Source organism: Hoplias malabaricus, chromosome 5 (assembly GCF_029633855.1).
Source record: "Hoplias malabaricus isolate fHopMal1 chromosome 5, fHopMal1.hap1, whole genome shotgun sequence".
Taxonomy (NCBI): Eukaryota; Metazoa; Chordata; class Actinopteri; order Characiformes; family Erythrinidae; genus Hoplias; species Hoplias malabaricus.
The window spans coordinates 42,495,940-42,522,241 of record NC_089804.1 but is presented as its reverse complement, the minus strand read 5'-3'; the positions used below and the strand labels follow the sequence as shown (position 1 = coordinate 42,522,241).

The following is a 26,302-nucleotide window of genomic DNA, read 5'->3' as shown; positions in this document are numbered from 1 at the left end:
CAGATGTAATAATGTGCAGGATAACGTGTACGTGTTATTGGCACAACTACCATCTCTAACTGTTTCTCAGTACGTGTTCTTGTGTGCTCATATGTTCTCGTGGTTTTGACGTCATCGTCCACTGCCAAAGTTACATTCCAGCACTCAAGAACACAAACACAAGCATGGCCTAAGTACCTCAACGCCGTTCTCGATCTGGAAAAAATAATACGGATGCATCGGTTCAAGACAAAAATGACCTAAAAGTCCCATCTTTCTCAGCAGCATCACAAATTTGCTCTTAAAAGGTGAATGTTTTTCTATAGAAGTCCATTCTTTATGTTCTTGATACTGAGAAGCAGCCCAGGGCCCGCTGATGGAGCAAAGAAATGATTAAATAAAGAAATCTAAATCTGTTGTCTTTTATTAAAGTGTGTTCTCTCTGTGTCTGCGTGGGTTTCCTCCGGGTGACTGTCTGTGAGGAGTGTGGTGTGTTCTCCCTCTGTCTGCGTGGGTTTCCTCCGGGTGACTGTCTGTGAGGAGTGTGGTGTGTTTTCCCTGTGTCTGCGTGGGTTTCCTCCGGGTGACTGTCTGTGAGGAGTGTGGTGTGTTCTCTCTGTGTCTGCGTGGGTTTCCTCCGGGTGACTGTCTGTGAGGAGTGTGGTGTGTTCTCCCTGTGTCTGCGTGGGTTTCCTCCGGGTGACTGTCTGTGAGGACTGTGGTGTGTTCTCCCTGTGTCTGTGTGGGTTTCCTCCGGGTGACTGTCTGTGAGGAGTGTGGTGTGTTTTCCCTGTGTCTGCATGGGTTTCCTCCGGGTGACTGTCTGTGAGGAGTGTGGTGTGTTCTCCCTGTGTCTGTGTGGGTTTCCTCCGGGTGACTGTCTGTGAGGAGTGTGGTGTGTTCTCCCTGTGTCTGTGTGGGTTTCCTCCGGGTGACTGTCTGTGAGGAGTGTGGTGTGTTCTCCCTGTGTCTGCGTGGGTTTCCTCCGGGTGACTGTCTGTGAGGAGTGTGGTGTGTTCTCCCTGTGTCTGCATGGTGTATTCCCGCCTTGCGCCCAATGATTCCAGGTAGGCTCTGGACCCACCGTGACCCAGAACTGGATAAGGGTTACAGATAATGAATGAATGAATGAATGAATGAATGAATGAATGAATAAACAATGGTTGTAGAACAGTTGAGTATGAGCAATGTCTACTGTATTAATGTCATTTGTAGAGGGGCTAAAGCATATAGTAATAGTTAGCTGCAGCGTAAATTGTGTCATTTTTTACCAACTAAATGAAACAATAAATATATGTTAAAACACAATGTTATCACAGACATGAGCATGGGCTCAACTGATCAGATTATGGCACTGGCTTTTCTTGTTAGTTACCTCATAGCTCCAGTGCGAAAAAAAACTTATGTCCAGTCCTATTTAAATTTGTGGAAGTAAAATATATATTTTCTGTGGTGATGAATGAAGTCCCATGAATGTGCACTACATTTTGATTCTATAGGACACTGTTGTAAATGACGTACAGTTGCAAGGTAAACTGTATGGTCTGTAATGTCTGGTCCATGTGCATGTGTCAATATTGGCCTAGTCGTGATAAAAGGCCCAAGGTTTAGGAGTATCAGTATGTGATGGCCTAAAGAGGATTAAAGACTGTGTGTAAAACACTCTGAAAGTCTTCCTGTGTGTGTTTGTTTGTATTTGCACACACACGGGACTGGGACAGGACGCTGTGGATGAATAGATACAGTGAGAACAGCGCTTAACGGCTGCTGTGGAAGAAATGCTTCACTGAGGCCCACTGAACCCCCCCCCCCCCTCTCTCTCTCTCTCAAACTCTCTGTCTCTTCATACCATCTCTCCATTCAACCGTGAAGAAATCCGACATTTCACATTGTCTTTCTTCACCAGCTCCTAAAGACAATACACGAGGGACATTTTACAAACATGTAATTCATGTGTTGATCTCCAAAAAAACCCGAAAAACTATAAATAAAGAAAATAAATAAATAAATAGCAGGTTCTTTGCTCAAAGGGGACCCCAAAGGGGTTTATTTCTGTTCATAAAGCTGTGCATTGTCTTATAGTTTTGTGGCCGATCAAAACAATTAAATAAGCACGGTTAGAAAAAAAGATTAATTGACGTTGTCAGCCCTTAAGCCTTTACACTGTTTAAATCCTTACAAAAAAGGGGCTAACTCACAATTTCTAACAGATGTGTGTAGATTTTAATAGCAACTGAAAAACTGGGATTCACAAACTAAACCAAAAGGGATCATATTTGTAACTGAGCTCACTCTAACTCACACTTAACATGTACTTCCAAAGGAAACGTGAAGGTTTAACAGCTTTTCTGATCTCTCACTTGTTCTTTGGTTAAAGATGGGATCTATTCATTAGGGAGTGGTGGACCAGCAGTGATCAGTGTACAGACCAGCTCATAAAAACACTCAGCAACACTCTCAGACTTCAAAGGCCTGGAACTAGACAGAGAGAGAAGAAAACTGCATGTGTCACGACGGTGTTTTAGCGGACGACAGACCTGATCAGCACAACGTCGGCCTCAATGTGAACCACTGCTGTGGTCTGGACCGCGTGAGCTGTAACGCGACCCTGCTGGACATCTACGATGGATTAAAAGGAAGAGCGTGTGGCTCGTTTAAAGGACTTGACTGTTTCCCATACCCTCCGCTTCACATCCTTCTGAAAGCCTGTTGCCAAATTTGACAAGATTGTGCTGTGATGACCCCTCAGGGGTGTAATTAAGGGGCAGAAAAGAAAATAATTAGCTCTGCTTCTGCGACTGATCTGGCAGAGAGATGCACCGATAACGGCGGCGACGTCTTCACTAAGCCCAGCTCTAAGACAATGGGCTTTCTAATCGGAGCTTGTAAACCAGCCAGGAGTGAAAGCAGATACTCGATGAGAGGCTTCAAAGCCCCGTGTTGGAATTTGTCCAAATACGCAGATTATTTAGTCAGAAGAATAGAGAGTGAGGAGGGAGAAAAACAGTGTAAGCTCATTACAAGAGAAAACGTGCAGTGTTTAACAGGCTTTAGAGGGATTTAATTGAGCTACATCTTGCGTTTGAAAGTTTGTGAGGAGAGGCAGAGACTCGAGAGGCTTTGTGAAGTGAAGCCGGAGGGAGGGCGATATATATCTGTGTTTGTAAACGCACTCGACGCACTACGCTTTCTGCTTAAAGAGAAACATACAGGCCTGTGAAGTCACGCACCTTTGCTGGCAAGGGGGAAACAACAGGAAGCAGAAAAAAATAGATACACAGACAGTTACAGCTACACAGAGTTCAGGGATCACACAGAAAGCTACAGACAGGATAAGACTGAATTTTACAGGGTAACAGGCAGATTCAGGGAGAATCTTGTAGGAGTACGTTGGATTCAGACAGAATTTTTGGAGGTTAAGCTTCATTCAGGCTTGAAAAGAATGACGTAGGACAACTGTGAGGTTCAGACAACATTCTGTGGGCCTAGAGTTGCATTCAGAGAGACTTTAATCAAGTTACATTTGGGTTCAGATTGAATGAATTCAGACTACAGTGGGGAAAAATGGAATTTAATTCAGGTTACAAGAATTATTCAGGCTACAATTACAGGATTTACAGAGAACTTTGTTGGACTACATTTGGATCTATGGCACTTTTCCACAGCTGAAAACCTACACGAATCGGCTCGGCTCTTCTGCTTTTGCACTGGCCACATCTGGTCCTGGTCCCAGGAACCAAGTACATTTTTAGTCCCTGCTCGCGTACAGTTCCAATCGAGCTGAGTAGGTATTAAATAGTGACGTGTAAATCCTGCAGAGCACTGATTGGCCAGAGAGACCTGTCAATCACAACGAAATGCAGAGCTCCATAAAATCTCTGAAGGTACAGCAGCTTTCACATTTGCTTTTATCCGACTCACAACAGCAGCTCGTGACATTCCCCCGAGGGGTTTTTAAAGAGGTTCAAACGCTCCTTGGGCCCGTGGCCAATGAAAATCTCCAGCAAAAGCAGGTTGTGTGACAAGAAAAACTGTTCTGCGAGAACTGGGGCGCAGAGCTGCATTCAGTCTAATTTTACCGCCCGCGTTGTTGTGGTTTTTAAAGCACGTGGTTCCTGTTATAGACTCTGGGAGATTTGCTAGCGGAGAAGCTAAGAGCTGAGGCGAGCCGACTTCTCTCAAGTCGAGGCGAGCCGATCCCACCCAGTGGAAAAGCACTTTTAGACAGAATTTTAAGTTACATAGGGATATGTACAAATGTTTTTCAACTTCAATCAGCTCCAGAGACGTAACTTGCTGCTGTAAGTCGGCAGGTTGTTCCTCAGTTACATTTTGGTCCCCAACTAAATTTCAGTTCAGATTAGACCTCTAACCTGGCTTCAGAGTAGATCCTCACCTTGCATCAGACTGAGAAAAGACTTTAGACTTTCTTGACACTCTTATCACACTCAGATCCACTTGCGCACAAAGACAGCAGAATATCCCCCAAGAGGACAATGACTGAAACCAATCATCGCTGCATCAAAGACAGCTCCTACACAATCTCAGATGATGAAACTCTGTTATCCTTTCCCACACGACGAAGAGAGCTAGAGACACCTACATGAGCCACGCCAGAAGGAGCTGAAATATACACACCACGGCGAAGGGGAACTAAGCACACATAATTACTGTAAGTGTCAAGAACATCAAACCTTTCTATAATAAGTCTTCACTGGTTTCTGCAGGCGACTTTGAAGTGGCCCGTCAGATACAGAAGTCACTTTGCCAAAATATATACAATATGGGCTTATACTGGCTTAAAACATAGTGTATTTGGAGTCAGTGAGGATGATCATTTCATTCTGAAGACAAACCAAAAGATCCATCAGGCTTCAGTAGTTACAAGACTTCCTTTCATGCATGTGCAATGTTCTCACCACAGCTTTATCACTGAGAGCATGAAGCTCTGCTCAGCTTTAATCCAAGGCCAAGAAAACCATATGAAGTGAATTTGTTGCCACACGGGTCCTGTGTGACTATTAGACGTTTCTTAAGCAGAGGAATAGTGGGAAAAGATAAATAGTGACCCTGCAGTAAAATTGTTTTAGTCTCATGATTTATTGGTGTCACAAAAAAAAAAAGCTTGCAAGCTAACTACTAACAAAAGAGCAAGTGTGTAAAGAGCAGAAAAGAGTGAGTGAGGGACTGAATGAATGAGGGTGAGAAACTGACACTGAAAAATATCAGAGATCTGATGGAAGATCTGAAGCTAGCAGTAATTCACAAGTTCAATTTTCTTTTATCTAAACAGCAGCGATGACTTCATAGTATTTTGTAACGTTTCTTTGGCCATTTTTAATCGGATGCTATTTCTATTGGTCCACTTAGGGCTGGACAATAATTATTCAATATCAATATATATCACAATCTACACAGCATCTGTCACTGACTGACGTTCATTACTGGTCTCTGTGGTCAGTTCATTTCACTCGATTTTAAAATGATTCATTCATTCATTCATTATCTGTAACCCTTATCCAGTTCAGGGTCGCAGTGGGTCCAGAGCCTACCCGGAATCATTGGGCGCAATGCAGGAACATACCCTGGAGGGGGCGCCAGTCCTTCACAGGGCAACACACACTCACACCTACGGACATTTTTCAGTCGCCAATCCACCAACCAACGTGTGTTTTTTGGACTGTGGGAGGAAACCGGAGCACCCGGAGGAAACCCACGCAGACACAGAGAGAACACACCACACTCCTCACAGACAGTCACCCGGAGGAAACCCACGCAGACACAGAGAGAACACACCACACTCCTCACAGACAGTCACCCGGAGGAAACCCACGCAGACACAGGGAGAACACACCACACTCCTCACAGACATTCACCCGGAGGAAACCCATGCAGACACAGAGAGAACACACCACACTCCTCACAGACAGTCACCTGGAGGAAACCCACGCAGAAACACAGGGAGAACACACCACACTCCTCACAGACAGTCACCCGGAGCAGGGATCGAACCCACAACCTCCAGGTTCCTGGAGCTGTGTGACTGCGAAATACCTGCTGTGCCACCGTGTCGTGATTTTAAAATTAGTTTAAAAATATTAATATTGACAAAGCCATGATGTTTATGTTCGATGGCGACATTGTTTTTCTTGTTTGTTCTTGTCAGTTTTTGTGTGGCGTTCAAATCTACATCAGAATTATATCATATAGACCGCAATTAAGAAATATATTGTGATATAGATTTTGGCCGTATCGTCCAGCCCTAGGTTAAGGGCAGTGTTTATTTCCCCTATTTTAGTCATTGGCAATTTCACCCACCCCTGTCAAATGATGCCACCAATCTGACAAGGGCTGCATGGCTTCCTTCAAGGAATATGAAGGCAGTCACTGTGCATTTCCAAGTGTCTGCAGATGCAACAGAATCAGATAGCTCAACACACAGACGGACTGCCCAGTTCTGTAATGACAGTCCATGGAATAACTGGCTGACAACAGTCTGAGTGATGGTGTGAGAGGGAAGGCAAACTAATGAAAACTAATGAGATTCTGCTATAAACAGAACAGTGCACCAGCTTTTTCAGTGTCCAAATGACCCCTGGACTTTACCCTGCCATGCTCCTGACCATTACAACACTTTCCAGTGCTTTGACAAAGAACATTTCTATCACCTAAAGACACAGTCAAGCGAGGGAAAGTTCCATAACTGGCACATCACCCTTACTTGCCTTTGGTGATCACTGAAAAGTGTAATGCATGCCATAAATTCTCTTCTCCTCCTATAAACCACTAATGCCTGCCATATTTTCAGCACAGTGCTTACAGGCCAAGTACATGTGGATTCGCAAGTTGAAATGAAAACTGTTAAGATACCAACAGAACATCTACAACAAGAGCTTCATTGTCTGCACACCTGCTCGACACAACACACCTATGCAGCAGCAAGCACATTCAGCAAAGATTCATCAAACTGAACACAAGGAAAGAGCACAACTGCAGGGCAAGTCACTTAAAAAGAGCATGTTTGGTCCTGTCTTTACCTTTATAGAACTTCAGCAGGATAAAAAACACAGAGAAAGTTACCTTACGTGGCATCTCACTGTTATCCTCTACTCGGAGTTGGAGGATACCGCAGTTACACGACTCTTTTAATGAATTAGAAGTTTTAAAACATAATAATAATAATGAAATCATATTTAAAAATAATATCCTTTTCAAATATATAATTATCTCATATATTCTCTTTACAGTGACATATATTTTAATGTTTAAAAATGTAACAGATAGAACCCCAAATGTTCTCTCTCACTGTGACCAACAAAAAAGTAAAAAGAGAGATTAGAGGTGAAATTAGAGGGAGTGTTTCTACAAAGAACACTATAATTAAACAGTGGTGACATGGTGACCCAGTGATCTGACTGTTAAAGCCATTACACGCTCAAATGTTTAAAAAGTTATAACACATTTGGTATAAATTTAAAAAACAACACATTTTTGTATCAAAATGTACAGGCGTTCCCTATATCCATGTGCTCTGCTTTAGTCTGAAAAGACTTTACAGAACCTACTGCATGTTCAGACGTACATACAGTGATCTGATTGGCTGGTTGTTGTTATGCCAAGGACCAGAAACAAAGATGATTGGTCACTGGGTTTTATTCGCTGGCAAAACAGAGGACAAATTGAACCATCAGTCACACACCTGTTCTGAATAATTTACTGCCGTCCAAATAAGTCCCATTAATGGATCTTGTACGGTGTGTAAAGGCAAACACACACTCAAAAATGTTTCAAAGATTAAAGGAATTTGGATATAGTTTTTTACACTGCAAATATTTGGATATAGAGTTTCAGCATTTTTTCCACTTTCCCCAGTGGAAAAAGACAAAAAGATATATTTTAATTGCTGCTCTCTGAAAAATACAATGACATCCAATTTTTTGAAAAAAAAGCAGCACAGGGTGTTTGACCAATCACACACTAAAGTCTTTTTTTTTTCAGTGTCAGAGTTTTGTCAAAAAAGTACGGCTTGCTGTGACGCCAATGCAATATGCTGTTGTGATGCTTGTTCCTATGCCAACGCCACAGACAAAGCTGATTGGTCAGTGGATTTGGGTCACCACTGTTGCTATTATTGAACTATTGAACACAGGGTAAATCCGCTGCTGAAAATTCACATTGGACGGGCAAGATAACATCAGTGATCCATGTATTTTAATTAATTAATGTCATCTGAAATAATTGGGTTGTGTGTAAAGACCTTAAAACCTGTTTGTATTTTTGAATTATACCTTGATATGAAATAATATTTCCCTTTTTTAATGAAAGACATGCTAATGCTTCCCGGTATTTGCTAGCTACATCAGTTACTCTAGTGCAAAGCTAAAGACGCATCAAATAGGTCTTGGCTAATCAACGATATTTGGACTAAGGGGAACAGTGTGTAAATCAGATCATTACGAAGATACTCCTTTACGTCTTTGCAGCCGAACGAGACCCGGTTCATAAACGAATAACTGTGGGTAACCTTGCTATGTGAAATGGTTGGATATAAGGCAGTATTTGCAGCTGATGCATGGAGTGCTATGTAAAACAGAAAAAGCGTGTGCTATCATAAATCTGAGTGTGTAAGAGTTCACATTCACGATTAATATCTGACTGCGAGTGTGTCCAGTACACAGCACAGTAGACACCGCTATGGCACCAGAACTCAGCAGCAGAATCAATGGCCTCAGTGTTGAGGCTGGGACAGGCGCCATATCCACAATCAAGCTCTTCTTAAGGCTCGTGTGGACCCCTGGCTTAGGCCGTGCACTTATAGTACACCTCAGAATAAGTGCGCTGGTTCACTTAGCCTAGGATCAGGTCTGGTGTATTTTTCACCAAGCACAGTGTTAACCAGGAAGTTCACATCCAAAGCCAAACCTATCTAATAAGATCCATTCAACACCCTCCTCCAGTCACAATGTTTTATTTAGTTTAGCAGCACTCTCCTCTACGCTGATCTACTAACTGCTTACTGAGAAATCCAATTCTGAAACGGTTCATCTGGGTCAGTCAGAGCCAGACAATAAAAAAACAGGCAGATAAATAGCACTCCTTTTTTGAGATGCTCTGAGTGATGAAGGCAGGCTTTTTGTCTCCTGCATTTGTGAGTCCTGTCTTTGCCAAACAACTGGAGTGCAGTTTAGAGGAATAAAAATGTTTTACCACAGACACTGACAGCGAGAGAGAAACTCATGCAATGCAGAAAAACGACCCAGGAGTTAAGGTGGCAGCTCCTTGGGCATAAACACTAAGATACGAGTCATGGCAAAGTCCAAATAGAAGAACAATGCATAGCTGAGTGTAATTAGTGGGTACAGGGCGGAACAAAACATGGCCTGGTGGTCTAATTTTGACTGTGGCTGGGTTGATGTTGCACGCCGCTTGTGGCAGCTGTGCAGGAACTGGCTTGCTCGCTCGTGGCTCAGTGCTGTCAGTGCTCAATCAGGACCGAGCCAGGACTTGTCCGTATGAATGAATACAAAAATCCACCTATTAACCTACTTCTGGGGCTGTGATCTGAAGTGGTCTGCTCATAGACATGCTGCTCGATACACATAGAGATGAGTGGGCAAGTGTTATAGATCACAATACATGCATTTACATGGATTTTATAATACAAAGGGATCGTGTAGTGTGTTCTCCCTGTGTCTGCGTGGGTTTCCTCCGGGTGACTGTCTGTGAGGAGTGTGGTGTGTTCTCCCTGTGTCTGCATGGGTTTCCTCCGGGTGACTGTCTGTGAGGGGTGTGGTGTGTTCTCCCTGTGTCTGCGTGGGTTTCCTCTGGGTGACAGTCTGTGAGGAGTGTGGTGTGTTCTCCCTGTGTCTGCGTGGGTTTCCTTTGGGTGACTGTCTGTGAGGAGTGTGGTGTGTTCTCCCTGTGTCTGCGTGGGTTTCCTCCAGGTGACTGTCTGTGAGGAGTGTGGTGTGTTCTCTCTGTGTCTGCGTGGGTTTCCTCCGGGTGACTGTCTGTGAGGAGTGTGGTGTGTTCTCTCTGTGTCTGCGTGGGTTTCCTCCGGGTGACTGTCTGTGAGGAGTGTGGTGTGTTCTCTCTGTATCTGCGTGGGTTTCCTCCGAGTGACTGTCTGTGAGGAGTGTGGTGTGTTCTCCCTGTGTCTGTGTGGGTTTCCTCAGGGTGACTGTCTGTGAGGAGTGTGGTGTGTTCTCCCTGTGTCTGTGTGGGTTTCCTCCGGGTGACTGTCTGTGAGGAGTGTGGTGTGTTCTCCCTGTGTCTGTGTGGGTTTCCTCAGGGTGACTGTCTGTGAGGAGTGTGGTGTGTTCTCCCTGTGTCTGTGTGGGTTTCCTCCGGGTGACTGTCTATGAGGAGTGTGGTGTGTTCTCCCTGTGTCTGTGTGGGTTTCTTCCGGGTGACTGTCTGTGAGGAGTGTGGTGTGTTCTCCCTGTGTCTGTGTGGGTTTCCTCTGGGTGATTGTTTGTGAGGAGTGTGGTGTGTTCTCCCTGTGTCTGTGTGGGTTTCCTCCGGGTGACTGTCTGTGAGGAGTGTGGTGTGTTCTCCCTGTGTCTGTGTGGGTTTCCTCTGGGTGATTGTTTGTGAGGAGTGTGGTGTGTTCTCCCTGTGTCTGTGTGGGTTTCCTCAGGGTGACTGTCTGTGAGGAGTGTGGTGTGTTCTCCCTGTGTCTGTGTGGGTTTCCTCCGAGTGACTGTCTGTGAGGAGTGTGGTGTGTTCTCCCTGTGTCTGAATGTAGAGCTGTCTCTGATGCATTTTTCGATATTCTCTCGCCATTCTGTATCTGAATGTTCATTAAGTACCACTTACAAATGATCCATTTCACCTCCTAAAGCAGAAGCATCTAGATGAGTACAAGGAGCACAGGATTCCAGCCAGCGTTAGTCCTAAAAGCTGAAAGACTAAACTGACTCAGCACATCATCTGTTTTTCCGGATGATTTATTTGTTACGTTACTTATTTTATACAAATAAATTGATCAGAATCTTGGTAATTTAATGTTGTTTACAGATTGCGTTTATTTATACTAAAATGGTAACATTTACTTTGTTAAAATTGTATGTTATTAAAATTAATAATATATTTTTCTGTGTTTTTTTTTTTTCACAAATAATATCGTAATTGCAAAAATACCCTGGAATATCGTGATATTATTTTAGGGCCATATTGCCCACACCCCAGTTTTAACATTCAGTCTGATAAACATTTATTTAAACACACATGGATGGACACACACACACACACACACACACACACATGTGCCTACCCATATGGAGTCAGGCACATGAGGCACACATTTACATGGAACTATACACTCTTACAGCCCAGTGTTGTGTAATGCAGTGTGACAAATCAGACACTGACCCTCTGCCAGGAATACAAGTTAAAAGATCAAGGGGTCAGTTCCAAGATACCTATTCTCTTCTATGGAATTCAGAGACCCTTTAAAGCTCCTACTAAGTCCTCTGAAAAAGAGGCACACCAGTAATCGGAGTCCATTTCATGCCACCCCTCCCCTCAATAACCCAAACCTTACCTAGTTTTCCTTTAAGTTCTGACAACATTCATAATGTGCTCAATACATATTGTTATATATCAGTTATGATAAAATATTAGAAGACTGCCTGCTTATACATACCACCCACCCTTAAAGCTGTTTCCCAACTCAACAAAAATATCAAAACATTTATCTGCTACCAATTATACATCTAATCCATTCATTTCCCCTCTGGATGGAAGAAGAAATAACATTTGGGGGCAGCTCAGGCTATGATGGGCTTAGCCTGATTGAGATCACATGCAGAATGAAGCTTGTGTGTCTACTCATCAGCGGCTGGATCGCATCCCATATTTCTGATCCGAGATCAGTTCTCATGTGTGTGTGAATTGGGTTCTCATGCGCTCCAGAACCCAGAGCAGCACCATAAACACAGGCCCGACCACAGCAAAGCAGCAGATGAGAAGCAGGCCATCTGCGTCCAGGTCGGATCAAAGCCGCCAGGCTTATTTAGAACTGTGAGATTTCAGCCAAATATATAGACTTGGGGATTTTGTTCAAATCAAAAATGTGATTACATTCCAGGGCTCTCCCAAAAGCCCAAACTTACATGTTAAATTGTCCTCGCATGGAATCATAAAGTGACGCTCACACAGGCGACAGTACAACAGAAAAACACAACCAGATGTCAATGAAGTTGGCCCATCAACACAAGCAGTAGTACAACGAAACTGAAAAAAAAATTTTTCTTTTGTCAGCAAAAGCCTCTAGTCACCACCAGAAAGTCTTCTCCTGTTCTTTGGAGTAATGTCTCGAATGATCAAAGTAGAAATGCACTGAAATTAGAACATGACAGTCATAAGGTCACCATGCTCAACACCAAGTGTTAGTAAGGGAGGTATAAAACACCTCAGAATTGAGCTGTGGAGCAGTCGACCTAAAAGACTACATATATAAACAAGATCCAGAAATTCCACTATGTTCCTTGGGTCTGAGCTCATTTAAGAGGCAAAGTGAAAAAGTGTCCTGTGGTCTGATGAATCAAAATGTGATTTTTTTTTTTGGAAATCATGAATGCTGCTTCCTCTGGGCTAAACTTCAGAGGAACCATCCATCTTGTTATAAGTGTACAGTCCCAGAGCCAGTGTGTGCTGTTGTCCAAGCAGTTGTGCCGCTGAAATCCTATAACAAGCCAGAATGAGTAAACATTTCACCATTAACTAACATCAACTACAGCGACTGGTCTCCTTGGTTCCCAAACCTTACAGAGTGTTATTAAAAAAGAGGTGATGCAACATAGTGGTAAACACTTTTCTGTCTCAATTTCTTTGAACAAGCTGAGGATATCTAATTAAAAATAATAATAATAAAATAAAAATTTCTCAGATCAAACATTTACTATTTTTTTTTTTAGAACACTTTGTACTATTTACAGTGATCCTTCGTTTTTCGTTCCAAGACCACTCGTGAAAAACGAATTTCCACAAAGTAGAGGAAAGATATTTAACGAGTATTTGGACTTTTAAAACCCTCCATGTTACTGTTAATAACCCACCATTTGCATTAAACAGTCGTTCTATAATGTTTTTCAGCTGGAACTACATGTGATATCCTACCAGTTTCTTTAATAGAGTCATTCCTAAGCTGTGATTTAGCATCAGTAAATTTCACTCGGATGTGGACATGAACAATACATGTACTGTACGTAAGAAATACTTGTAAATGATATATTGTGTCACCTATAGGCCCAGTCTAATACATGTAAATAATAATAAAAAAATACTTTTGGCTATTCATCTTTCACGGTTTTCCTAGATTTTCCCTCAATATCGCGATATAGCGGCCATAAGCCCCCTTGAAAAAACCCGCGAAGTAGCGAATCCACGAAAGATGAACCGCGTAGTAGCGAGGGATTACTGTACTATGAAATACAATTTTGCAGTTAAATGCATATCATTGCATTTTTTTTTTCATTTTGCGATGGAATGGAATGATTACATGGAAGCAATCAGATCCTCACAGATATATTCCAACATCTAATGTAAAAACCTCCCAAAAAAACAGAAGCATTTACTGCAGCAAAGAGTAAGGGACTTCTTAATAAAACCCATGATTTTAAAAGAAACATTGGATGTCAAATCACCATTCCAGACATCGTGAACTCACTCAAATGCTGTGGAACTGGCTGTCATTTTGTTATATTAAAAATAACAAAACTGAGTTAACATTAACTCACATATGAATAACCTTTTATAAGAAACTGAGACTCTACATACTTTTTATAAATATTAGCTGAGGATAAAAGCTTGTGACATTTCCTGTCGTAAATACACAATGCAGAATAAAACAGAGCGGGGATTCAGACTACAGAGGAAGTGTTACACCTCGCCACACCCTGCACATTGCCATGATTGTAGTTGTTTAACATCAAGGGGAATTCAAAATATTTTCTGAAATAAACATATTTTTATGCACATTCCAAACTCAAACCTATTTAACTGATGGAAGGTGCTAAGTTTAACACATAAGTCTGTCATTTTTAAACAACTACACCGTTTTGCACCTACGCCCATGTGCATTATAAGTTCAAAAGTTTGTAGAAGCCTCTTATGATGAGAGAATTCAGCACAGATGTTCAGTTGTGCCCAGTCAGCTGGTATAATCTCTGCAGAAAAGCTCTGGATCAGCTGCATATGACTTAAAGTTGATTAGAGTTGTATATAATATAAAGCCCCTCTAGCACTGGGCTGGGGAGCGGTGGAACTGCATTTCCTGGAGTGACCAAGCAAAATCCAATAACTCTGGAATGAACTGGAATAACTTAAATGATCCAGAACTAATCATGTGTCATCAGCACCTGATCTCGCTAATGTTCTCATGGTAGAATTCCATCATACCTTAACAAAAATGTCCCAGTATCTAAACGAAAGCTTTTGCCAGAGCTGTAAAAGACGTTAGTGCAGTAATAAGGAGACAAACTACCAGTTAAAACATTTGAGTTTTGAAGAATAAGCTGGATGTCCATGAAGTTTATAATTTAGTTTGTAGTACGTCTGGCTGCTGCAATATATTCAGTGAAAATGGTGTGAATGAATCCTCATGCTGTCAAATACAGCATCACTAATTTAACAACACTGTGGCCAATCCCTGTAGTCTTCATAAGCAAATGATCAGAAGAGTCAGGAGTGATTTGTCAAATAAGTAGAACTAACACCCGACTCATTTTGAGTCATCAAGTGATAGACTGAAGACTGGTTGTAACTGAATGTGTACCTGAGCTTGGTGCAGTGGGTGACTCTGTGGGTGATGTCTCTGGGGCAGGACAAACCCCATCTGGAGGTTCAGGCGAGGTGCCACTGGGGCTGTGCTCCTCCTCCCACATCTGCTCTGGAGCTGTGAGCCAGGTGACCACAAACTACCCTGAACACACACACACACACAAACACAGTGGAGAACATGGTTCAATCCTGACAAGTACTTTCCCAGAATGGTGTATCAGGCCCCCTTGACCATGTCAGTCGTAAATGCTTACAGAAGTATAGTTAACAAAAGTGTAGAATTTAAAAAAAGTAGGCCACAGTGCTACAACATGTTTGAACATCTCAAACGTTAAAACAGATGAAGAACTGTGTTCTCTGAGGTTTAAATTCATTATTATTTTCACTGTGTTAGTTGTTTATGACTCGTTAGAAACTCTTAAACTGTTACACTTCAGAGGAAACTTCTAAAACTGTTCGTGTAAATGTTCTGGGCTGCATGTGATATTCATGCTCCTTAATTCATGAAGCAAATCTGCGTTTTGTTTAAACAATCATCAAAAGTGACCAAAAGAATGTTAAATAATTTGTAAAAACTTGCTTTTTTGCTAAAGGACAGTTGGACAAACTCAGAGAGCACGTGGAGCACAAATTAATTAGTCATTAATGAATTTAGTTAACTTATTTATTGCATGTTTTATATAAATATAGTGTGTGTGTGTATGAGTTGAAATATAGTAATGTAAATAAATATAATACTGTCATTTTTAATTGCAATGCCAACGTCATATGCTGCAACGTCAGTATTGTAATTTTGTTCCCCAACTGTCTTAATGTCAGCTACATCTTTAACATACGCTCCTATAACCCATTTAAAGACCTGTCACTGTTACATCTGTAGTTGTTAGTTTTTTGTTCTTTGAGAGGACATTTTACATTGTTTGATTCCACTTTACTCTAAGGCCCCCCTGGTGTTTATGAAAATGTCATAAACACAAAAATATAAGCAACTGGCACAATCTGAGGTTTAAGAGTATCAGATCAAGTTGGGAACTATACTTGGACAGTAACAGGTCTCCTCTTTCTGTTCAGTTATTATATATATATATATATATGTGTGTGTGTGTGTGTGTGTATTCTATCAGTTGATAACTTTTAAACCATTTAGAAAGTCCATTATAGGGTTAAGAATATTGTAAAGGTGTACTTCTTATTTTGCGTTTTTGAAATAAATCTGTAAAGTCCTCATTCTCACAGTGTAACTATGGGTGGGCAATGTGGCAAAAATACTGTATAACAATGTTTTTTTTATTATCCACAATATACATCCCAATGTTATTTTTTACCTGAGGTTTTTAAAATGGGAGCAGACGAAAGAACCAACAGCTCAGTAAAAATACTAACACAGATAAATACAATGATTTTTATATAATGTTCACAAAATGTTTATTCAGACTCCAGATGAAGTCAATTGAATCAAACAAGAAACTAATACTGAGCACCTCTTAACAGAAACATGCCCATTATCAGTGTTCTCAAAGTATATTCACTATACGCTCATAAACACAGCCTAATGATTGAATATGAAACCACCATAAAACGTAGGCAAAACGTTGGCACTGTTGATCAAATGAAATTCTCTATTTTATAATACACAAGAATTGACTTTTGATTTCCACAATTTGCTAAATACAAAACACATACTGTACAAATAAATAAATAAATAAATAAATAAATAAATAAAATCCCTATTCGCCTGTAGATGAGTAAACTGTCATCTGACCAGGAGTTTAATAACTTTTACTTACATCTGTATAGAGAAGAGAGGATAGTCCTCCTGTCAAATGTCTTATTGGTCAATGTAAGACAACAACAGGTCTACCTGCCCTGTCTGTCTGTCTGTCTATCTGTCTGTCTACCTGCCCTGTCTGTCTGTCTGTCTACCTGCCCTGTCTGTCTGTCTGTCTACCTGCCCTGTCTGTCTGTCTGTCTACCTGCCCTGTCTATCTGTCTGTCTACCTGCCCTGTCTGTCTGTCTGTCTACCTGCCCTGTCTGTCTGTCTGTCTACCTGCCCTGTCTATCTGTCTGTCTACCTGCCCTGTCTGTCTGTCTGTCTACCTGCCCTGTCTATCTGTCTGTCTACCTGCCCTGTCTGTCTGTCTGTCTACCTGCCCTGTCTGTCTGTCTGTCTACCTGCCCTGTCTGTCTGTCTGTCTACCTGCCCTGTCTGTCTGTCTGTCTGTCTGCATTTCAAGAGCACATTTGGCAGTGCCAACAGATTTAGTGTTCATATGGGTTTCAAGAAATGAAAAAAGGGCAAACGTTGAGGTTCAGTAACGTTGAGAACGCACAGAAATGAGAATTAGGAAAGCGTCAAGTCTCAAAGGGAAGTGTCAAGGGTCCACACTAAGTCAGTTACCTCCACACTTCGCGCAAAAAAAGTGTGAATCCCCCATCATTCGGTGCTGTTTACAGTTTCTACAGAACGAGTCCAAACACGCTCTGGGTGAACGCTACACTGAAACAACCAGTGCTGTTGAACACACCACACTTGGACAAAACGTAAAGAAACAAACGTTCTGAGGTCAGTTAGTGTTAGAAGTGCTTACCTTCTTCACGGTGAGTTCCCCGCTGTTCCACTAACACATATCCTCCCAGACTACAGAGCTACTTTAGACGGTCCCGTCCGCGTACTCCCTTCACAAACACCCTCACAAGTTCGCTTATGACAGCTTATTACACATGCCGTCCTTTTCCTTACTGTGGCACACACACACACTAGCGTCCAGCCTTTTGTCTTCAGTCCCCACTTTACCTCAGGCAAGTCGCGAGCTCCCACAGAGCTGACAGCAACACCAACTTCCAGCACAAACGTTCTGTCCCCTCAGAAAAGGAGAGGAAAAACTTCCCAAGACCGTCTCCGGTCGGTGTCTGGGGGCTGGTGGAGTTCCAACCCTCGGTCTGAGGCGCTGAGGAGCTCTTCTGCTGCTAAACTTCTCGCAGTGTTTGGAGGCTCAGCTTGAAGAACAGCAGCAGGACTCCTCAACAGGAAATTACATTCAGTCTGATTACTGTGTGCTCCCTTCAGGCAAAAAAAAAAAAAAAATCCCCAGCTCAGCCTTTACTCCCCTCTCTAATCTATAATTACACGGTCCTCGAAGAAAAGACTGAAATGAATGACCTACTGCTGTGTTAATACACAAAATCAACATATAACTGCACTAATAGTAACCAAACAAATTAATGCTATTACTCATAGTACTACAGCTAGCAATAATAATGTTCCTGCTGCTAATGTTCTAACAAACATCATGTACACCTCAGTTAAGAGAAGTATTTCATTGTTTTGACTTTGCATATTATAATTATATATACACTCATCGCAGAACCATGAGCAGGTTCCTCATAATTTTGACGTACCATCCCATAATAATGAATTGGCCTCTCATCTTCATGAGAAAAGAGGCATAAACAGTTTTCCAAAAATAATAAAAAACTTGTAGTCTCTATTTGAATGTGTGTTGAATGCTTTGGTTATTTAAGGGAGCACTACATAATATTTCTACCTTAAAATTTGTTTCAAAATCACTGTGATGCTTCACTGTAGACTTAGCACTGCAGAAACTGCACTTTGTAACTTGTGGAAGAGGGTAGGAAGTGTTATTTATTGTTACACTTATATAGCGCCTTTCTTGACACCCAAGGACGCTTTACAATCAACACTGCTCAGAACACCATTCCATTCAACACTCAATCACACACTCGGCGAGAAGCGGCAGGAAAACACGCACAGCGTACTCTCGACCAGGAACGACCGTCCACCTGGAGGACTGCATTGGGCACTAGAGTTTCACCCAGGACAGAGCGCCAATCCATATCTGGGCTCACACACATACAGACATTCATTCACATACACACTCATTCACTCACACACCAGGACAGTTATGAGAGAAGCCAATTCACCTACCCTCCATGTTTTTTTTTTTTTTTGGACTGTGGGAGGAAACCGGAGACCCCGGAGGAAACCCACGCAGACACAGGGATAACATGGAAATTCCACCCAGATAGGACTTGAACCCAAAATCCCAGCGCTGCGAGGCTAACGTGCTAACCACCAAGCCACCGTGCACCGACCTAGTGTTCCTTTCATATAGTTCTAGTTCATATCCCCTTCAATTGACAGATGTATAGTTGTTGTAGAGTGGCAAGAAGGTGCACAGGAAGTGCCGCTGCCACACGGCTCCAGCCTCGGTGTCCTGGGATCCATTGGCTATGTGAACTTGTCCAGACGTGTGAGTGACTGGGTGAGTGTGTACTGCCCTGTGACGGAATGGCATTCCACAGTATGTTTCCTGTATTGTGCTCAGTGGTTCTGGGTAGGCTCCTAACCCACCTCAATCCTGATCTGGATGAAGGGCTTACAGAAGATGAAGATCTTATTAGATTTTGCTGATGTCATTCAGACACCACAGATTTATAAAATTAGACTTGCTGTTTCAAAGTGCTCTTTCTGTAATTACAGCATCCAGGCATGTAAAGGGTGAAACAAATAACACTGGTATTCGAGTCTGACCCATTCTTCTTCATTTTCCCTAAACTTGAGGAGGTCTCTCTGATTGATTTGCAATTTTAAAATGCTTTAAGCTTTATTTTAAGTGTATGTTTGTGGTCTTTAATCTTGTTGAAACTTCCATCTTTCCTTTCAACCAGCTAATGAGATTGTTCTGTTCATATTTCCTTACCACCACCATACTTCACCGTGGATACGTTGTGCCTGAGATCAAACACAAATGTTCTCTTTACAAGTTGTTTAACTGCTGAGTTTATAATCGTTTGATCCCCACTGATGCCACAGCAAACTTTGACTGGGGGTTAAGTTTGGTTTGATCCAAACTGGACTCATTTTGTTTGGGTCACTAGGATGAACATCTCACTCGGCACCATACTTAGCATGTAACTTAGCAGGAGTTCAGGCACACTGAGCTATCTTTGGAAAAAAAGAAGTGAAAAGGTATGTACTACTGTCCTGCAAGCTTGTTAGCATTGTATGATTAGCAGTTAATCTTATATAGCACATTTTTAGATACACGATGACGCCACTTTACAATCAACATTGCTCAGAACGCCATTCCATTCAACACTCAATCCACACACACATTATATGATTAGAATATATATAGTCTGAGCGCTGAAACTGTGACCAAGCCCTCACCAAAACCTCTGTGTGAAATATCTTATATCAGTTAGAAACGCCACAAACACACAGTATATTTAGAATTACATTTCTACTAAAATATTCATATTTTTATAGAATAAGTGTAATATTTAGTATGTAATAGTATATAAGCTGGTTCCTATAAGAGGTTATAAGGTGCTAGTTACATCACTGTCACACTTTGCTAGTAGACGTCCATGTGGAAGGCTGGTTCAGAATGTTAAGAATGTCAGCTTTGCAGGAGCCCAATAGCAGAGTTTTTTTTTGATCTACAAGAATCATGTCATCCTTCAAACCTTATCTTGTTAAAGTGCAACAGATGAGGATCATATGTGTAATTGACATGAAGAGAAACGTCTGGAGCTTCACGATTCATAAATCAGTTTTATCTGCCGTCTGATCCTTTTATTCTGGTGAGGTGCTATGGCTGATTTTACACATTCCAATTCATATTCACTTTGTCAGCTTTAATCTTGAATTCCTATAGTTTACAATCATGGTTGTATTTCTGGTCTTAGGCCTCGGGAAAATGCACGAAAAAAAAATGTGTTTTGCACATTTTCAACATTATATATTGACTATGTATTTACACTTTCAGCATGGGATATTCAGGCATCGCTGTACTGGGATACAACAGGATGTTCTGATAAAATATACTGAATGTACAGTATATGGATATGTATGTGAAATGTCTTGTGATGAAATAACGTATTTCTATGCACACAGTAATCTATTTCTACACAGGTTCATATATTTTATACATTACATTTCAAATATCAGGAATGCATTTTCAATATTTATTCATTCATTGTCTGTAACCCTTATTCAGTTCAGGGTCGCGGTGGGTCCAGAGCCTACCTGGAATCATTGGGCGCAAGGTGGGAATACACCCTGGAGGGGGCGCCAGTCCTTCACAGGGCAACACACACACACACACACACTCACTCAGTCACACCTACGGACACTTTTGAGTCGTCAATCCACCTACCATCGTGTGTTTTTGGACTGTGGGAGGAAACCGGTGCACCCAGAGGAAACCCACACAGACACAGGGAGAACACACCACACTCCTCACAGACAGTCACCCGGAGGAAACCCACGCAGACACAGAGAGAACACACCACACTCCTCACAGACAGTCACCCGGAGGAAACCCACGCAGACACAGAGAGAACACACCACACTCCTCACAGACAGTCACCCGGAGGAAACCCACGCAGACACAGGGAGAACACACCACACTCCTCACAGACAGTCACCCGGAGGAAACCCACGCAGACACAGGGAGAACACACCACACTCCTCACAGACAGTCACCCGAAGCGGGAATCGAACCCACAACCTCCAGGACCCTGGAGCTGTGTGACTGTGACACTACCTGCTGCACCACCATGTCGCCCTCATTATTTATTGATGTGTTTAATATTTTTTATAATAGACTTTAATAAAGCAACAGCCTCAAGTTTGGAATAGCCCTTCAAAGATGCTTAATAAATGTTTGCTTGTAAATAAGTTTTTTCCTATCAGTTCCACACTGTTAGCTAGAACTCCCCAATCACATACACGCTGCCATCTGCCTGGGAGGGTAAAAGCGAGCATGTGCAAGCCATGGCCTTTGGGGCCTGTGATTATGTAACGCCATTGGAGGAGAACTCTGAATGCCCAGATCTGTCACATGAGCTGACAGACACCTGTACTGGTAGGTAATGTGGTCTCTGATAGAGAGTAAGGCCAGCTGTGCTCTATAGGATTCTGAGATATTACCAGGGAATGAACCAGTGAACTCCAGATGACAGGGCCAATGTATGGATTGAATATTTTTACATAAGCTAGGGTTAGGCTATGTAAGGGTCACCTTACATAGGGTACTGTTGGCTCTGTGTGTGTGTAATGTTATGATGTTGAGCTGTTAGTGAGCAACGAGGTGTGCATTCAAAAGAATAAACATTTTTTTATAAATATTGACTACCTTTGTTGATCCACAAAGTTCCAAATCCAGTACTGAAATAAAAAATTGAATTTCAAACAGGCAACGGTGTGTTATTGTTGCAATTAAAAAGTTTCTATTTGGTTCAACATAATTTGTCCTAACCCTAAAGCTATACCCATTCTAGTCCTAAACTTTACCTCAGGCCAAAATAAAATAATTAAAAAATAATGAATAACAGAATGTAATCAGTATTTAAGTACTGTTTTTAACTGATTCCTTTGTTTTAAAGTATTTTATTTCTGTAATTCATAATTCAGACGTTCTTCCACTCTTGTAATTTAATGGAAACTGTTGCATAGTATTAAAAATGACAATGGTCATTTTATTAAAAACAAAAAATAACCCAAAAAATTTAATTTAAAAATCTCAGGTGAGAAGAATGTATTCATCCCTGCATTCGTTATGAGCTCCATCAGGAAAAAGTGCTACAAAGGTATGTGTGTTGATTGTTCTGTTCGTGGGGATAACGTTGTATCCAAAACATATGTGAGTTGTGTGGTTTAGAAGATTTAAAGACGGGGATTTCAACGTTAGGGCTCATGAATATAGCGTATTCGTAGTTTGAAATGTGAATAACAATTAAATGTTACACAAAAACACCTTCAAACTTTGTTCACCTAATACTTTTACTAAATTTGTTTTGGGAGCTGTACTTTCACTTTCCTTTAATCGTCATTTTACGGATGTAACAGTAAAGTACTTTTAAGTATTGCTACTGACCTCTGATCCTGAATGAACGGAGAGATTTTAGGGAGGACATAAATAAACCCATGAATCAGAGTGTGAGGTGTGTCATGTGCTAACGGTGGAGCTGCCATGGCCTTCATGTTCCAGCTCATCACCCAAAACCGAACAAGCACTCGATGCTTTCCAAGTTTGTTTCACTGCTGCTCCTAGACGATCACTTTATAATCAGAGCTGAATGATAAGAAGGCCATGTTTTTATGCATAGTTTTTAATGTCACATCTTCCCTTCTGCTGATGTAACACACACAGAAAGAGAAAGGAAGAAATGACAGAAGTAGAAATGAAAGCGAAAGAGGTGGTGAATGAGAGAGAGGGTGAAGATTGGAGAAGAAAGAAACAGAAAGGGAAGAGATAGAAGGAAATACAGTATAAAGATGAAGCAAAGGTGGGGTGAGATGGAAAACGGTGACGATAGAAAGTGAGTGAAACAGAAAAGAGAGGGAAGAGAGAAAAATGAGGCAAGGGAGAAGAGAGGAGAGAAGAAATGGTGAAATGTGGTGAAAGAGTGAGGGGGAAAAAGAAAGCAGTGAAAGCACTGAAAGAAAATGGGAGAATTAGGAGAATACTGAAAAAATAATGAGAAGAGACTGAGGTGGAGTGGGGAACATTAACTCCCACCAAACATCTAATAGTTCATTAAGTAACAGTGTAGTGTATATTTTCCTGTTGTGGCCTGGGTTTAAGACGTTCCATGGAGACAGTGGTCTGCTGATCTCCCCATAGGAGCATTTCTAATGAAATAATGTGGCCCAGACCAGGAATAATAGACCTTGGCCCACCATCAACGTTGATTTAGATGCTGCATGCTTGAATATATGGTGGAGAAACAGATGTATATCAGCCTGTAGAGTGGGCAACATCAGGAGACACGTACTTAACGTCCACATCCAACGTCAGACTGGATTCTCTGAGTAATCGGCCACGCTACAAAAAGCGTCGGAAGAGAAAAGCTCAATTAAGTGGATCTCTTTTTGGGGGAACAGCCTGAGACTTTATTTTCATAAAAAATTGAGAGAGAGAAAGAGAGAGAGAGAGAAAAGAGATAGTGGAAGGGAGTGATGAAAGAATGGAGAAATATAAGAGGTGACTGAAAGAGATTGGGAGATAATAGAGAAACAGAAAGGAGGAGAAGAAGGCGAAGAAGGGAGTGAAAGTGGAGAGAGGCAGTAGTGAGAACATAAAAGAGAAAGGAAAGAGCAGACAGAGAGAAAACAGTTAAGAAGGGAACGAGAGATGTATGTGTGTGAAAGAGCATGACAGAAAGAGTGATAGTGTGTGAGAGCGAGAGAAAGAGAGAGAGAGAGAGAGAGAGAGAGAGAGAGAGAGAGAGAGACAGAGACAGAGAGACAGAGAGTGGGAGAGAAAACAGGGAGAGTAAAATAGGTATTATTTTAAACATTTGATGCTGATTGTTTTCAGTGGGTTTAATGGGTTTGAGCAGTTGGGGATGGCGGGAAAGGAAGGAAGAAATAGAGGGAATGAGGGAAGTAAAAACGGAGAGAGACAGGGAGAAAGTGAGAGGGTGGGAGGTGGATGAAAATGTGGTTCCAATCACTCACAAAGATGCTTTTGTTCTGCTGCTGTGGTGCTGTTTGGGCCAGTGGTCCAGCCAAGGCTTAAGACTGTCAGAGAGCACTTAATTAGACTCATTACTGAGGAGAGGATGAGTGCAGAGTCACATCTTGTGCAACACACACACACACACACACACACACCGGAGCTTAACGTTGAGGCTGTGTTAAGTCAGGATTTGAGTGTTTCATAGTCATAATGGAAACAGGTCAGAGCCTGCAACATGGCTTTCCAGGAGTGCATTGTTTGCCTCTGAGTTTTTTAGATTTGTTTGAAAAGCAAAAACTTAAAGGGCCCATATCACTGAAAAAAATCAATATGCAAATAATGTTAAAATAATAATAATAATAATAATAATAATAATAATAATAAACATAACATGTACCGTCCAATTAAATCTGCTCATATATGGAAACATTTTCATTGTTTTTAGTTGCAAAACCATACAATGACTTATAACATCTAAACTGCCTATAGCAACTTAGCCCCGCCCATTTACACTGAAGTTATAAGGAATGTTGTCTGAGCAGAGGTCAGCAAAGGTCATTTGCAGAGGGGAGTGTTAAAAGCCTGACACAACCTTCAGTTTAAGGCCTAAGCCAAATTATACATGCATTCTTATTTAGAAACAAGTCTTTAATATTGAGACCTATTTCTAGTTTTTTTGGGGGGGGGGGTTTGCATTAATACGTGTACGAATCGCATAAATGTTGCAGTGTGCTACATCCCATTAAACACACTGTACTCTATAAGGGTCAAATGCTTAGCAACATTGTGATTTGCCAAGTGACACGCTGTGCAACATGGCATTTGTCAGCTCTTTCCCTGGCACCCAGTTTCACCACAGGTCACTTATAAGCACTGTTTTCCCAGAATTCCATTAAACTGTCCTTAAGAGTCCAGCTTCCAGTGTCAATATCCTGTCTGACAAACCAGAGCAATTCTGTCAGAAATCACCTCAATGAAACCAATATTGAGAGCTTCCAAATGCATGTCCAGAGTTCTTTTTTTCTTTTTTAGCACTTGCTGGATAAGAACGGCTCGTGTTTTGAGGCAGATTTCAGACATGCTGAGCTATGGCAGATGGGAGAAAAGAACCTGATCCCAAACCTGAGTGAGCTGAAATAACACTCCACACCCTGTGTGTGAATGTGTGTGTGTGTGTGTGTGTGAATGTGTGTGTGTGTGTGAGCACCAGATTTTCTCTGGAGTGTGAAAGGTCTCTCTGACTGAGCCTGTCCTGCTATTTTTTTCTCCCTACTTCAGTGGTGTTTTTTTTTTCTCTTTGGTCGCACTCACTTTTTGACTGGTTTATTTACCCCTCCTGGTGGACAGAGCTTGTAACACAACGACTGAAGGACACTGGTCAGCCACTGCACTCTGTGACTTCACGACCCACTGCTGTGGGAGTTCATACAGTAAAGAACAAGGTGAAAACTAGAAAGGCCTAGTTTTGCCGGACTGCCATCCACTGAATATTGTTTGTTATACAGTATTTCAGACATTACCCTTAATAAATTAATTATTTATTCAATGCAAGAGCTTATTTAAATATACAAGTGTTTGATGTGAACCTGAATACATGAATTGAATATATAACTTGAACAACTTAAATATTTAACTTCAATGGCAAAAAAATCTTTCACAAAACACGAGATAAATCATTAAAGGGAAATAAATGAAACGAGAGAGAACAAAAACGGCAGCCTACTGGTAAATAGATTTAGTCTGTTTTAATAATAAATAAAGTAGTTATTTGAATGGTATTGGACATGTATGCCATATCGGGGCCTATAATTTTTGTCTTGACAGTCAGTGTTACCTTTATCACCAATAATGTAAATGCAGGAGAATTTAAGGTGGAATGGCTTAATTCAACCAGCAAACAAGTAGCAAATATCATCTTCTTCAATAATCAGGGCCATAAGATTAATTTAGGGGAGCAGGAGTATGATAACGAGCTGCGGAACTACTGTTAGCCTTTACCTAAGGTTAGCACTTTAGCGGAGTTTGACCAGACCGCAAACCGAAGCTG

General features: G+C 41.5%; 1 protein-coding gene across 2 annotated transcripts in view; it reads right to left on the bottom strand.

Moving 5' to 3' along the window:
* mdfi (MyoD family inhibitor) overlaps positions 1-26,302 on the bottom strand; it is a 66,384-nt gene that overhangs the window by 39,875 nt on the left and 207 nt on the right. Inside the window, exons 1-2 of one of the 2 annotated variants that reach the window (XM_066670099.1) lie at positions 17,353-17,725; positions 14,759-14,905 (exon numbers count right to left, since the gene is read on the bottom strand). In XM_066670099.1, the coding sequence (XP_066526196.1) occupies positions 14,759-14,867 (109 nt within the window). In that variant the 5' untranslated portion in view covers positions 14,868-14,905; positions 17,353-17,725. Of the gene's footprint in view, positions 1-14,758; positions 14,906-17,352; positions 17,726-26,302 lie in introns of those variants that run through there. The other variant, XM_066670100.1, reaches the window with a different exon arrangement.